A 15,549-nucleotide genomic window follows, 5' to 3' on the forward strand; every position below is an offset into this window, starting at 1 on the left:
AAAAAACAACATCGTACAAGCAACAATAATCCAAAGTAACATCTTATTAAATTCCATTTAATATTATACATAATCACAAAACTTTTATTATAAAAATTACTGAAATCTGACTAAACATCACACGATTGATGATCGAAGCAACAAAGTTGGAATGCGATGGTAGTGAGAAAAGGAATGTAGCAAAATTGCCAAGGGCGTTTTAGGGAATTTAGTAGAATTTTGCGGAGAGGAAAGAAGAGAAGGGTCGCGCTCGCGCTCGCGCTTGCGCGAGCGAGAGAGAGAGAGAAGTGACTGGATGGTTGATGAGCAGGTATGAGAGTGTACGAGGGGGGGGGGGGGGGGGGGATTGGAGGCGATTGTTGCACGTGGTAGCAGAAAGCGCGGGCTGTGTCGTGGCATCGTCGTATATAGGGATCGCAAAGAGTGATGCCCCTCCCATTTCGTAGCATTCTTTATTACGACACGTGTGGAGGAAGAGAGATGGAAGAACGAGGCTGAGAGAAACAAAGCGACGTAGGCCAGGGGATCGTCCGCTTCTCTCTGTGTTGCAATAGTATATGCTTGTGTCTGCTGGCTCTGTCCTCAGTTTTCTGTCCCCTGTCCTCTGGCTATAGCAGCCTTCTGCCTCGCAGCTTTTACCACCGCCACGCCGCCACTACCATCGTAACTTCGTAGCCGGCAATCGGTCGGCATTCTAAGGGCCTCCGACTCTACGAGTCTTCTTCTCTCTCATTCCGTGTCAACCAATAACACCGTCACGTACATACCAATAGACCAAAGCGCCTTTTCTTTTCTTTCCCTTTTACTTTCTTCCCCATTTCACCTACCAAACGCATCTCCACCGATTTTCCACACAATCCCTCCCAATTCTTTCAGCGCGCTCTACATTTTTTTCCAAATCAACTTCCTGCGCGCACCACGTAACAGTCATCGACGCGTTAAACGTCCAGCGAGCGCTGAACAACAGCAACCCCTGTCAGATAGCAAGGAAATTTTTCATTGACACTGGCAAGCTTGACCGAACAGATCGAGATATAAAATATTCTCTTCGAGTTTTTTTCCTCATTGTGCACAGTTCGTCGAAGTTGACGCAGCATGGATCTGTTTCTCAGGGTTTTCTACTGCTTTTTGTGAAAATGTTTTTGCTATTTGTCGAATAGTCTATGATATAACGACTTTATTCTGTAGACTATTTTTTTTATATTGTGTGCTTTGCTCCGCAATTGTGACAATCGACGAAAATGGCATCCAATCGCAGTATTACAGGTAACTATCGTATATTGTTTATTTCCGGGTTATTTATTTTGAAATTAAACAAATTATCGTTGATTTTGCGTGGTTAATATTAACAAAGTTTTGCATGAGATGTTACGTTGGTATATAAGCTCGAAACATGAATGTTCGAGTAAAAGTGGAGTTTTTGTAAATCGAATAAACATTAATGACAAACATTATTATGATTTGTAATTATAATTTGAACACGACCATGGGCTGCCTTGACCATTCGAGCGGTCAATAATTTAAGAAAGAAGGAAAACGATAACCGAGAAGGCCACGCTGGTATTAGAGCAAGTTCAACTTGTACATCGGAGTTTATTAAGCTAACTTGTCAACGGGCCAACAAATAATTCTAATCTTAAACGAGCATTGAATTAAATTATCCATTTACGTGAAATCGACGCAGAAGGTTAATGAAAACGTGTGATCCATTCTTATCACGTTATTTGTGATACGTAAAAGGAGCCTTCGAAAAACGTTAGAATTACGAAATTCCCATGTCTGATCAAACGATATATGGCTTTGTTCTTCTGTATAGAAGAAGCTAGTCTCATTCTATACTTTGGTGTTGAGAGAATCACCAAGTCCCAGGTATAAATAGACAGTTGGTCGGAAAAACACTGAAGTTCTGGGTGAAGGCCGTCTATCTGCATTTACACCCGCGTTGAAATTTTTAGTTTTGCAAATTGTACACGAAACTATTTGCATTCCATCTTTCTTTACCAATTTTCCAGCAACGTTTGCAAAACCATTTACCAGACAATAGACAATTTGAGAAGAAATATTCAATACGGTTGGTAGACCATTTTTTCAACATATTTTGCAGAAAATGATCTTGAAAACTGTACTGTAAATGACCTCGTAAACTGTCTTGCAATTAATACTGGAAAATTGCTGAAGTTAAGTGTTCTTGCAAATAGTCTCTTCCCGCGTACAATTTGCAAGACCTATAAAGTTTCTACGTGGGTGCATTTCACTTAATCGTAATAAAAATTTCCACGCACTGTTAATCAGTCGAAAACGGTGGATTAATTTAAGTTTTGCCAAAACGATCAAACAAAATCTGTATCATGGAATGTTTGACTAAATTTTCTTTATGAATAGAAGTCCTGTTTAGAAATGCCAGAGACTGCTGCAATGGTACTTCTACACACATAATATGTAATATTCTTTGATATATAAAACTCGAGAACTGAGATCTCCAAAAGTCTTTGTGACTCAAATGTAACAAGTTAAGATTTTTCATTGTGAGAAAATCGAGCAATATATTGTACACATGTAACAATAAATTATTTATATTCCTATGTAATTTGAGGATGAATAATTGGCTTCTAGTTTGTAAAGCATTAATAAAGTAGGTGTAACGTTGCTCCTCAACGAGATCATATCAAGCATTAGGGGATCACAAATGACCCTTTCGTCGTTTCGTCATGCTATTCTGGGACAATCCTTATGGTAATTGATAATATTATAGAATAAATGCCAGTATGCAGGGGGATATGCAGTTGTGCATCATCTAACGCTGTTATACCAATTAACGGGCCGCGTGAGAAATCATTTTATCATTGATACACCAACGCTAACCATGACCTACGCTTTAAATGTACGTAATACACTCAAATCTTATTTATGGGTACAATAATGCAATTTACTGATGTTACCAACAAAATATAAGAACAATTTGCATAATTGAATTGTCTCGAGCTTTAATTAAAAGGAAAGATCGAAATTAAATTATTACTCGCAGAAGTTATAATTTTCCTCAATCATATTTATTGTTAAATTGTTCATATAGGACGAGTATTCGAATAATCTTTAAGACTGTACGATGATTTGTCGCAACTTTTTCCTCAATCGCATTGTGTATTTACATTTCGCGTCCTTTCAAGTACAAAATCTCTAAAACGTCGCGTTAAAATAGAATTTTCTTTTAAGGCAATTTTACTGCGATTGAAAGACTGACATAATTTCCCAAAATGAGGTTACAGCAAACGAATTAATTTACTGATTAAAATCTTCAAACTCTATTATTTTTTTTAAACTTAATATACTCCTTATGAACTACTCGTTAAAAATATCAAATTGAACGAGTGAAAACTAATTCAGTAAATACTCGGTTTTCCCTGTTGGTCGAAAAGTAATCAACGATGGAATTAGGTTAGCTGTAAGATATTACCAGTTGAAAGGTTGATTTTCGTAATGATCGTTTATCTCTGTAGGGATTCCTTGCATCGAGTCAATAACTAACAAATGGCTTGCGGCATGATAAACATCGACTACGTGTATTATCCTCAACAATTTGTATCGCGTTATTTTTTACGTAACAATAGCCGAAGTGGGTACATCGATTGACGACGGAAATTGTCATCTCATTTAGAATTATGTCATCGAACCGCAATGATGAGCGTTATACATGCATAATCGAGCAACAACCGATCCTATTGCTTGCTTCATTCGACAATGAGGATGCGCAAGTATCGATGTCAGCAATCTTCTTATTCACAATTATATCTGTCATCGGAGATGGGAAAGGTTTTGTGCTCTAAAAATCCTAGCCCAATTAAATCCTCGGTGTATATAGATAAGCCAGGAAAGAACTGGGTTACTGTACTACACACGCATGTACGAGCCATGTGTGCACGTACACTACATCATAGTACACACGTACAGCCAACTACGATCTTGAATTAGACCTTGAATGGCGTGTGAGAGGTGAAGTTTTCTGAGTCGAGCAATAAAACTTTGCATTACCTATCATAGTTTTTCTCAGCTGAATCAAAATACAGTGATCTAATTTACAGCATCAAGCAGGTATTCCGTAATGTGAAAAATCCTTGTAATACCATTTAAAGACAGTGCATACCTGATAGCCTCGATTACAACGTCAAAAATTAATATTATTCCTAAACAGCTTCTTTCGTACACGATAAACTCAATCTTGAGATTCTTCCAATTTGGCTGATGAGTCAGTTTTCTAACGATGTATCTAAGGGATAATAATAAGCTAATCAGGAATCAGCCAAGTTTTGGCGTTGCGTGTAAATATCAAAGTTTGCATGATTCTTTAGTGGCACGTTTTGTCAACGCTTCTCCGACGTATCATTATTCTGTAAAGTATACGTGAATGTACCAACGCTTTATTGCGGTAATAACCAACTATCGTATTGCCATATTACGAAGAAGGAAAATCTTTTTCAGGTTACCTGAATTGCCGGCAGGTATTAAATATTATGGTAATCCTGGGATTCATGTTGAATTACATGCTTCGCGTGAATCTAACGATCGCCATAGTAACGATGGTAATGCCGGCCAACAATACAATACTACATTCCAATAATTCTACTGTAAAAGCCGACTATAACCGAACAACTGATAACATTCCAATCTATAGTAACGCAACTATGCCTAATATGACAATAAGCGAGATCGATGCGGAGAGGAAGAATGCAACGAACGACTCTGTAATTCAATCCTTCAAGGTACATCGATCGAATATTTATACAGATATAAGAAACAACGCGATAATCACTGGAAACTTTGTATTTTTATCGTTAATTTAGGAGGAAATTCCGCAAACCAGATACCCCTGGAACGAATACGAAGTAAATTTAATCTTAGGTAGTTTCTTTTGGGGTTACATTTGTACGGAGATTCCAGGTGGAAGATTAGCTGAAATTATAGGAGCTAGAAGAGTCTTTGGGTACAGTATGCTGATTTCGAGCTTTATCACCCTCTTCACACCCTTATCAGCCAAATTTGGCTACTCCACTGTAGCTGCCTTGAGAGGTCTTCTTGGCTTTATGCTGGTACGTTTGCCAGGTTTTCCAGTAAATGCCACTGATAAAAATAGTAATTACTCCATTGATGATTTTCTTGAGCGAGCAGGGTGTTACTTGGCCAGCCATTCAGCCAATGACTGCCCGGTGGATTCCTCCAACGGAGCGTAGTAAATTTGTGTCCAACATGATGGGTAATTATTCGAGCAAGAGAGAAGACGATGGAGAGATAAGGACGCGTGACGTTGTTTTAATTCATCGTTCTCTTTATTGTTTAGCTTCGTCATTGGGAGCAGCCATTACAATGCCAATTTGCGGCTTTCTCATTGCTTCATTGGGATGGGAATCCGTATTCTACGTAACAGGAGTAATTGGATTCGTATGGAGCGTCGCATGGTTCTTACTCGTGTTTGATTCACCTGGTCAGCATCCGCGAATCTCAGCCGAGGAAAAAGCGTTCATCGAGGATGCTATAGGAGATACCACGGCCACGAAACACTTAGCCGTTCCGTGGAAATCAATCATCACGTCACTTCCTGTCTGGGCCATCATATTGACGCACGGTGCCAGTGTTTTTGGCTACTTTACAGTGGTCAACCAGCTGCCCACCTATATGAAGTATATTTTGAATTTTAACATCAAAGAGGTAATTTTATATAGTAATATAAAATGTTTCCTATTAATTGTAAAGGAAGATATGGGATTCGAATTGAAAGTGACGATAATATACTTATACGTTTCAGAACGGTGTGCTTTCCTCCCTGCCCTATCTTGGAAAATACATTTTTGCGGTTTCGACGTCCTCTCTGGCTGACTATTTACGTCGTACCAATAGATTGTCAGTTACAGCCATTCGAAAAATATTCACGACCCTCGGTAAGTGATTTATACAGTGAAGCCTCGAGCAAGCACGCAAACAAGTCAATACTCGTGAGCAAAAAACGTCGATAGAGATCTTTTGATGATCGAGTTTGATGATCGTGCAAACGAATGGTCTAGAAGTGACAAATGGCTGTTGTCCTTAATTCTAAGACGAATAAAATACTATACTAGGGGGCAAACTTAATGGCTTTTCGAGTCAGCTCCAAATTGATGTGGTTTCATTCATCTCATCTCTCATAGCGTATTCTAAATTGTCTCCGGTATTATTCCTTCATCACAGCGCAGTCTTCGGTTTTACCCTAATTTCTTCGTTTTTTCTTTCAGCTGTTACCAGTCCTGGGCTGTTAATGATAGTCCAAGCTTATTTTGGTCATGATCGAGTAACTTCTGTGATTATTTTCACCGTTGCTCTCACCATCAACGGTGGGGTCACGGCTGGCTACCTTGGAAATGGCCTGGACATAGCACCAAACTTTTCCGGAACCATATTTGGCATAGCCAATACTCTCAGCTCCTTGGGCGGTTTCCTCAGCAGCTTCATGGTCGGAACCATCACTTATCACAATCAAACCTTCGAACAATGGAAGATCATCTTTTGGATCCTCGCCTCTACCTACATCGGTGGTGCACTCGTCTTCGCAGTCTTTGGCACCGGTGATTTGCAAAAGTGGAACAGTCCCGGTCAGATCGAGAAAAAATCTGAACAGACCGATAAAAAGAATGGAATCGATCCCGAAGAGTTTCTTCCATTGAAAAACAATACTATATCTTAATAAAACACACATTGAATCCGATACCATTACCTGCACATAGAACGATATTCATATAAAGACTAAGAGATCTCGCAGTAAGATTGCCATCGGTCGATCAAAATTAATTTCTTTACGATTACTGATAGACTCGTCGAAGCATTTGTACAAAATTAAACAAATAAATAATTTCTCATGTTTTTACAAACACACATTAATAATATCCCATTTATATAATTCTATATTCAAAAGAATTCACAATGTTCTCCTACCCTCTAGAAACAGTTTACTGACAGAGCAACAGAGACATGAGATTCTCGGACACTGATTGCGTTTGCTTTGGCCACCAGAAGTGGGCGCCACATCCTTAAGGCCGTAGAGAACTCGAGGATCGACGATCGATTCGCGCGTTCAATTTTCAAGCGTTGCTGCGTATGATGCAAATATGAAATGTTGCATGCACTCGCATGGAATATTATGGTACCGAGTCGTTAATTAGGTATACATTCGAGTGCGCATATTGCAAGACTATGATGCCTTCCCATTCGTGCTCCGGAAGATCGTGGTTGTTCGGCTTATAGAGTGCAGAGAGTAGAGATGGTAAGAGAGGTGCGAAGAGAAACGATGAGAAGTGAGAAAAATGGAGTGCGGTGGCGTGGGGCAGCTCCGGCAGTCGGCTCCGTCTGGTTGCGTCGCGGTGGCCGGCGTAGGGGCGCCTCGCGTTGCGGTGGTGCTCGCCGTGACGCGTGGCGCTGCGGCGCTCCACCGACGTGCCAGGAAAGTAGCCGGCTTAAGAGCTCTTTTCCCATTCATTCTTATCTTCCCTATTCTCATCTCGCTCCAACGCACTCGATATCTGTGTCTTCACTCTCGCTCTGACCCCCCTCCCCCCCCCCCCCCCCCCAACAATCCTCCCACTCCAACGCGTCTCGCTCTTTCGCGTATCCATCATCGGCGAGTCCTTTAACCACGTACAACGCACAATACGCGCGCTTACCGGCTCCATACTTGCATGAACCACTCGTGCGCCCGTATGTGCACACATATAGCTGGCGTCTTGTCGAACTCTATTCTTCAGCAATGCGAGCGTCAGTCCGAAGAACACGCGAACCTTCTTTGGTAATACCTTGAGAAGAAGAAGAAGAATTCGGAGAATTGGCATTGAAATGACAGGATTTGATGACGTTTGCACTGTTCCACACTGGGTTTTTGCATATAAGCTATTGTTTGATGCTTTAATACTGATATAAACGTTTTAATATAATTTTGAGTACATCAGCTATCGACGTATATATGTTTTTATGACGTTAGGTAAAAAGTTTGAAACGATAGAAAATTTCCTAAGTTGAATAAATTGAATAATATAGTTATAGAGCGCTTATGAAGCACTTGCGTCGAACGATTTAGAATTGGTGTGGATCTTGGTACTTCAAGGTCGTTGTGTTAAGAATTTTCAATGTGTGACAGGAGGATCCGTTATACTCAGCTGACTCCCTTCTTTGGACTAGTACGTGTATATAAGTACCTCGCGTCGGTACACGCGAAACACAGCTTTCACTCTCTCTCTCTCTCTTTCTCTCGGTCCGGAGTCCTTCGATTCGCAATACCATGCTATGTATAATACATACAGAGACGGCGGGATGAGATGAGAAGAGACGAAAGAAAAGGAGACTATTGACGAAAAGGAAGAGAAGGAAAGATGTGTATGTGTGCGTGTATATGCGTGGAAGCACAAGAAGTAGTGGTAAGAAAAAGAATTCGTTCGTCGCGTTATCCCGAAGACGTTAGAAACGTTAGCGAAAGGAGAAATTCATGTATCGACGCCGTTAGGTATGACCGTAGAATCTCAGGAATTCACGGACTGCAGCACTGAATTCAGTTGCTATGTCGACGCTATCCGGAAAACATGACGCGCCAGGAGATAAAGGCGTTTGGTATTTGCCGCGCGGGACCGCCCGCTCAAGCAGCGATTTACCAGAGGAACAGAACGTAGAGTAGGAGTTGTGCGCTCTTGTGCCGCTTCGCTCCATCTCATACCGCCCTGATCACTTGTGATTAACTAAGGTTTAATCAGCTTTACAAGCTAAACTTCTTTTGTCAACATGCACGTGCATGATAATCCGGAGCTATCTTTCCAGCCTGCTCGATATATCTGAGGACACTTGCACATGCTGAGAATCAACCTAGTCCAGCTTTTTCAGAGTCCTCGTGGTCTCTGATCATCGAATCCCTCCTACTTCCCTATTGACGTGTTCAGACTTTTGCCAGGTTCCCAGCTTGACACACCGAGTATCCTGCGCTCATCCAATTCGCGCTCTCTCTCTCTCTCTTTCCTTCATCCTCGTTGGATGTAACACTCGTGTCTGTTAATCCACTTTTCATCAAGCAATTTTACTTTTTTACCCGTGTCTTCATTGCACCTGGATGAGTTAATTGGTTCTTTATTTCCAATTAAATAATTTTCCACTTTTTTAAAACTTCTCGCGATTAATTAGAAATTTTAGAAAATTAGGAGAAAATAGAGCTGATTGAGTAGGTTTTTTTATGTGTTTTGAAATTTTTTATTTGTTCATAATCTGGATAATAACGCATCTTGAGTTTTCTCGGTACGGTCATTCATGTAGAATGGAAGTCTATGGTGTTCGCTTCTACGTTCATGCAGTCCTAATAGCTAAATTCACAGAATGTTAGACGCAGGATCCCTAAAGTACTACACAGGAGATTTCTATCCAATTCTAAATGATCGGTATAAAGACGTAAATATTATTTACAAAAATAGATCAAATGTATTTATAACTTTACTAAAAATTAAATTTTAAAATCTCTTGCTTTCCACAAACGATTTAATATACTAACGAGTTGATTTTTCGCCTCGACAGAATTTGTTTACCATCCGGAGTTGTGCTTACGCAGTTTGAATTTGTTTTGTATAGTATACCTGCATGTAGTATAGCACCTAGACTAGTAAATGTCACCATTGCGGTCAAAAGCAAACCTTGTGTGTGAAACGAGAACTATCGTAAAGCCTCTTGCCTTTTATTCTATCCTGTTAAAATCGTTGGTATATTCGTCGCGCAACGTTCGCGAACGCGTGTACAAACAACGAAATCTTCGAGTGTTGTCACGAGTCTCTTGGGCAAGGGAGCTGAAGTTATCGCTAAAAAATATACAAACTCATAGTGTATACACGTACATAGCTCGCAACGAAGAAACCTGTTCAACGCGTGTACCAAAATATTTGCAAACCTCGTACACTGATACCACCTGCTGTACTAATTCTATCCGAATATCAAAATGATCTAGCAATCAGAAGCAGTATTACTTTAATGTCTCCGTTTTTCTATATCATAATTGTTAACATTTCCTTTGAATTTCATTCAAGAGAATTGATACTGGAAGGAAAGATATTACACGTGTAAGGAGAATAGAAGAAATTAGGGGATAATTTAGCGAGATAATGGACGGTAAGATTTTGAGAAATAGTTAATCCAATGGGTGAGCCGGTCAGCAATTATTAAGGGCTTTGGTAATAATGTGTCTGTAGGTATACGCGGCTTTTGCACGCAGAGAGATTGAGAATGGCCTGCGGGTGCTACACGTCTGGCATTCGGTGGCCGCCCCCGACTCATGGGAACTTCCTCGGGGCAGAAACAGGTCCGCTCGCGGTTCTTTGGCCTTCGATCTCGATTTCGAGATGCCACGCCACACCGTGCCGTTGCCGAGCTGCGCAATTTAACGGGAATGCGCCGCTGAACGCGTCAGGCTTCGTGCCGAAAACTACTTCCCATGCCAATTCGTCTACGACTATGAAATACATTGGTCAAACGGTAGTCATATCTCAAGCATTCTTTCTGCCTACCGTGAAAAGTCCAACCCCCTGACCAATTAACATGGCTACCCTGACAAATCTTCTGGAAGCCAACTGCATGCACTACAAATTGGACTATTATTGGACCAGCCACACGGTCGGACTGAAACATATGTATATACTGTGTAAAGACGCGCGTGTTAGGACCTGCAACTTTTCTTGCTACCTGTTTCCACATGCTGCGCAAAAACGAATCTAGTAATAATTTGTCGAGTTCTGCGAATGCACCGAACATGAAGATTATGCGACGAATGTTTAGATTACTGAAATAACTACTCGGTTAGTCAAGTAGTGAATCATGCAAATCTTTCTCATCAGGGCTGTTATTTTTGAGGAGGCTCGACCTTATAGATATTGGATAAGATACCGACCTGTGGAAAATTCTAATTCTAATCAAATTTGTATCATTTAAATTTCATTTTGCGATGATTGCAAAATTTATCTTGTTTGGAAAATATTTATTTGGCTTTTTAACTTTATTTTCTAGGTTATTCCAATGAAATTTAATTGTTTATTTATCATGCTTTTCGTGATTCAACAAGTAAAAATAATGAGCTACCAAATTAATAATTATGTTAGGAATAGGTTTGAAATAGGAAATAAAAATTGATCGAATGTTTATTTTATTATAAGTATAAATTTCTTAATTTGTGTTAGAATCTTTGACTCCAAACAGATAGGTGGTATATAAATTTTTTAATTCATGATTCTCGTTTGTTACATATTTGGGAAAATCTTAGATAGACAACATATTTAGATAGTGAAAAACTTTATTACCAATTAATAGCAACTATTATTTGCTTAATCTATTAAGTCCAGAAAAGTTCGTAAAGCACTAAATTAATTATATGATTATATAAGTTGGATGGTTGCTTAACAAAATAATTATACAATTATTTTGTAGGTCAAAGGACAATATTTTATAGATACTATCAGAATACGGGGACGTCGTGGTTACACATGTGTTCTGAAATATATTATTGTTCCTATTCTGTGGTAGAAGTAATGGGAGAAAATCAGGAGGCTCCAAAAACCCAGGTGGACTGCCGGAGGCCTGCGTGTTAGACAGTGCGAGGTCGTGTTGCGCAGTAGAGCAGTTAAACCAAACACGCTTATATCTTAAGCTTTGACAATAAATATCTAATGATTCGTTCAAGATATCTATTTTAACAAGAATATTTCGTTGAATTTAAACGTCATATACTTATCGTAATTGTTTCTACGCATATCATAGAGTTACTTCTTCCGAGTAGTTTTTTTTTTTTCTGAAATTTGATAAAGTTAATCAGATGTTGAGTTTAACAAAAACTAAAATATAAATTGACTGATACGATAGATATTTTTCGAATTTTACCAATAGCTGTTATAGGTATTGATATTTTTTCTATCGTTAATCAATTAAATTGATATTTACTCCTAGTTTTACCCTTCGACCTGAAATCTATATTCGTAAAATGTAAAGATGCTAAACCACATTGAATTTTTAAAACCACAGCAACTTAGCAGTCTTTGTAGTACTCTTTGAATAAAAGATGTTATTTATACTTGATATGATAACCAAACAAATTCTATTGCCGCGTTACTAAATTAGTAGTTCTTCCTTGCCTACTGGGCAAGCCAGTAGAAGCTGCGCGAGATGTCACTTTGATCGCATATTTAATTGGTAGGAATATAGAGATGCAATGAGAATATTGACAATGTCTTTTTAAATGTAGAAGAAAAAATATACAATTTCAATTTTTTAAAAATCAATTAGAGTAAAAGTTTCTTATGTTTCAATATATGCCCTTTCACTTTAAAACAGTAATAAATTAATTGTTATTATAATTTCACGGTAAAACTGCTGAAAGCGATATTCTATTACTTTATCAATTATTTCAAACAATGCTTATATACAAAACCTATGTAAGAATGAATAATCTTGACAAATACCATAAAAGAAAAGGCTGACGTGTAATCTAAAATAAAATTTATAGTTAATAAACCAAAATTAGAAAGCTCTAATACAAATAACAGGCAAAGTTACCTCTATTTTCTGCATCCACTGTAACTAATTAACCCTAACATTATTTATAAACCATTTTTTAAAAAATTATAACTCAGGTGTATACATGTGTGTTATAACATAAGTATAATATTAAGTAAAAGAAAGGGATTAGATAATGAAAATGGGTTATTAAATTAAATGATTGCTACCGAAAATCGATGGTTTCGCATATGGGCTCGCTTGGGTGGTGGAGCATTCTCAGAGCGACAGAGATGGAAGGAGAGAAAGCGAGAGGAGAGATTGGACGAGGGCGGAAGAACAGCCGTAAGGTATTCGAATGTAAATCACCGGAGATTTGCTTTCGTAGAAAATTCTTAGTTAATACGTAGGTTGCGGCGATCGGTGCTCGTTAGTAGTTACGCGGTCCCCCTGTTAAGTTCAGGTGAGACCGCACGGCTGCATTGCCTCCGAGGAAGCTTGGATTGGTGCTGTGGGAATGATGGAGCAAACAAGAGCAAAAGAAAAGATAAAAAACAATAAGGATGTAAGTATAGTAAGTGGTGCTAAAATAAAAGGAGGGGAAGCGTAAAAGATTAATTTGCTGAGGATTGGTAGAAGGAACGAGGGAAATATAGAAAAAGAGGATATAAATTGTCATTTATGTATATATATATATATGTGTGTGTGTGTGTATAGCATAAGGTATGCGGGTGAGAAAGACCCGGGGGCGTCTTTTGATCCAACTATATACATACACAGCAAGGTGCAGCGATTTACCTTGGTCTGCCTCTACCATCAGAGTAAGAAGACGAAGCAGAAACAGAAGAAGAAGAAGAAGAAGGAGAAGAAGAAGATGAAGAGGTAGAGGTAGAGAAGAGTAGGAGGTAAAGAGTTCCGCTAAACTCTCGTCCACTCGGGGGCTCACGTCACTCAGCTTCACCTGTATACACGCGATCCACGATTGGAAGTTAGCTGACGCCCCCGCGGGCACACGCCAGGATCACGCGAGCAGAGAAGAGAGTAGCAGCGAATGGAGCATGTAAAATTGCCCCGGGGAAGGGCAAAGTGGGCCCTTCGCCTTAGCCTTCGTCTTTGCCGCTTGAGAAACTCACAATCAGCTTCTAACTACTCAAGATTTACCGGCGCGTATGAAACGCCATCATCAGTTTCATCTACCGCCTACCACTAAAGCAAAAAGATACTTCGGCTATGGAATTTATCGAACGCTTCATTCTTTCCAACGGTAAACTCGAATTCGAGGCGTTCGATCGCGCGATTCCCCATAGTTCATAGTTTTACCGATCAAGGTCGAAAGTCAATGGGGAAGAAAAAAGCTTATATAGATGGTTGGTGATGGAGTAAGGCGAGATGAGGAGTAGAGAAGATAAAAAAGCCTGAAGGGAAGTAGACGAGGAGCTAGAGATCCGGCCAGGTGCTTCACCGCGAAGAATTTTCTAACAAGATTATTTTGCCAATTTTATATAGACCTGCAAAATCACAACTTAAAATTTATTACTATGCGAAATCGTTGTAATAAATGTAAAATTACGACATAGTCGTAGGCTGCAAAGTTACCCAAGATTATCCTTGCAATATGACAATTTATCGAATTGCTTATCCGGTTGCTCGTTCTCCATTCGATACCAGAATTTCCACATTGTGCACAGTTGTCCAAACGGTACAACTCGAATTGGAGGTATTCGTGAGTTGGCCCATAGAGTGCTGCTGATCAAGGTCGAAAATCAATGGGGAAGAAAGAAGCTCGTATAGATAATAGATGCTGATGAAATAAGGAAAATAGAAGAGCTTGACTGGAAGAATTTAAGACGAGGAGCGAGAGGATCGGGACAGATGGGCTTCTTCTAGCAGCTAGTCGATTACTATAGCTCGCCAACTCGATAGCAGAGATTCCACATCGCGCACGGTCCCACGCTCCACGTTCTCGAGACCGACGAGTTCATCTCCGCCCCCTGACCAACTGCACCCGGATCACAGTTTTGCTCTTGCAAGTCTATCGATATGCACGGCTAAATCCATCGGTCACGAGCGTCCAAGAGCCCCCGCACACCCACTTAACGAGCGTAAGGAAAATTCAACAGGATCGATTAACCCCACCATTCCAATCTCACGCTTCTAATATTCCGATCATGAAATGACTAATCCAACTAGCAATGACGCCAACTCAGCGCGACTTGGAACATTGAAATTCGATTTGGCGCTATACGTTGCGTAAGAGAGGTTTCTGCAAAGTCGTCCGTTAGCTCGAGGCTTCCGAGCAAAGGTCGTTTCTTCCATCGATGACTCTCAGTCTCTTTCCAGAATTTGCATTAAATTCCAGATGTAACAGCCTGAGCTGATATAGGATCCCAGAACTCTCATTCTATACTCGTACGTGGTTCTCTTAACTTGATCCAAAAGTCAACGACTCTCGTCTCATCGTATCTCTCGAATAATACAAGCTCCTTCCTCCTTGCTCCTTACGGTATAGAGCTTCGATCGCCTGCCCTACGATTAGAACCGTCAGAATTAACTTTGTTTTGTTGCAACTTTTTTGCAATTACATTTGTATTTTTAAGCACTTATTTGCACTTGGAAAATTATCATTCGTTATTGATTAACAATGATTTTTAAGAATATATATTGAAAAGACTTTTTTATAAATATTTATTAAATAGTTTCTAGATATATAACATTTTTTCGAATCGTTACAATAATTATCTGTAATCAATTATTAATGGTACACACATTTAAATATGTTAAATTTAAAATTTATAGCAAATAGTTTATAATTTAGAAAAATATAGTTAATAATGAACTTGGCCTTCCCTATAAATTTAAAAGCTAACCAAGTCTTTCAGTTATGTATATCGTACATGTGGGTATATCACGTGCACTTATTCTATCAAAGCAACAATATAAGGTGTAAAACAAAGCGTAAATATACCGATTAGTTGCGATTGTCATTAGAGTTATGGACAGTTGGTTGGTGGGCAGTGGGCCAGGTGAATC

The 15,549-nt window shown here is 39.4% G+C and overlaps 1 protein-coding gene across 1 annotated transcript; it reads left to right on the top strand.

Moving 5' to 3' along the window:
* The first annotated feature begins 589 nt into the window (after nt 1-589).
* Nucleotides 590-6,887, top strand: LOC136773999 (putative inorganic phosphate cotransporter). The gene is made up of 7 exons (XM_066728011.1): nt 590-1,266; nt 4,477-4,757; nt 4,839-5,084; nt 5,164-5,248; nt 5,333-5,700; nt 5,798-5,930; nt 6,261-6,887. The coding sequence occupies exons 1-7, from the start codon at nt 1,242-1,244 to the stop codon at nt 6,707-6,709; spliced, it is 1,587 nt and encodes a 528-aa protein (XP_066584108.1). The 5' UTR covers nt 590-1,241; the 3' UTR covers nt 6,710-6,887.
* Nucleotides 6,888-15,549: the final 8,662 nt, after the last annotated feature.

This window comes from Prorops nasuta, unplaced genomic scaffold, assembly GCF_024137725.1.
Source record: "Prorops nasuta isolate Cenicafe-Biocafe unplaced genomic scaffold, Cenicafe_Pnas_1.2 PNAS00006, whole genome shotgun sequence".
NCBI lineage: Eukaryota > Metazoa > Arthropoda > Insecta > Hymenoptera > Bethylidae > Prorops > Prorops nasuta.

What these genes read in the sequence shown, in the direction of transcription:
- LOC136773999 (XM_066728011.1), top strand. Translation starts at nt 1,242, where the DNA reads ATGGCATCCAATCGCAGTATTACAG. An exon ending in ATCCAATCGCAGTATTACAG is followed by an intron (nt 1,267 to 4,476) that starts GTAACTATCGTA and finishes AATCTTTTTCAG; the next exon opens with GTTACCTGAATTGCCGGCAG. An exon ending in CTGTAATTCAATCCTTCAAG is followed by an intron (nt 4,758 to 4,838) that starts GTACATCGATCG and finishes TCGTTAATTTAG; the next exon opens with GAGGAAATTCCGCAAACCAG.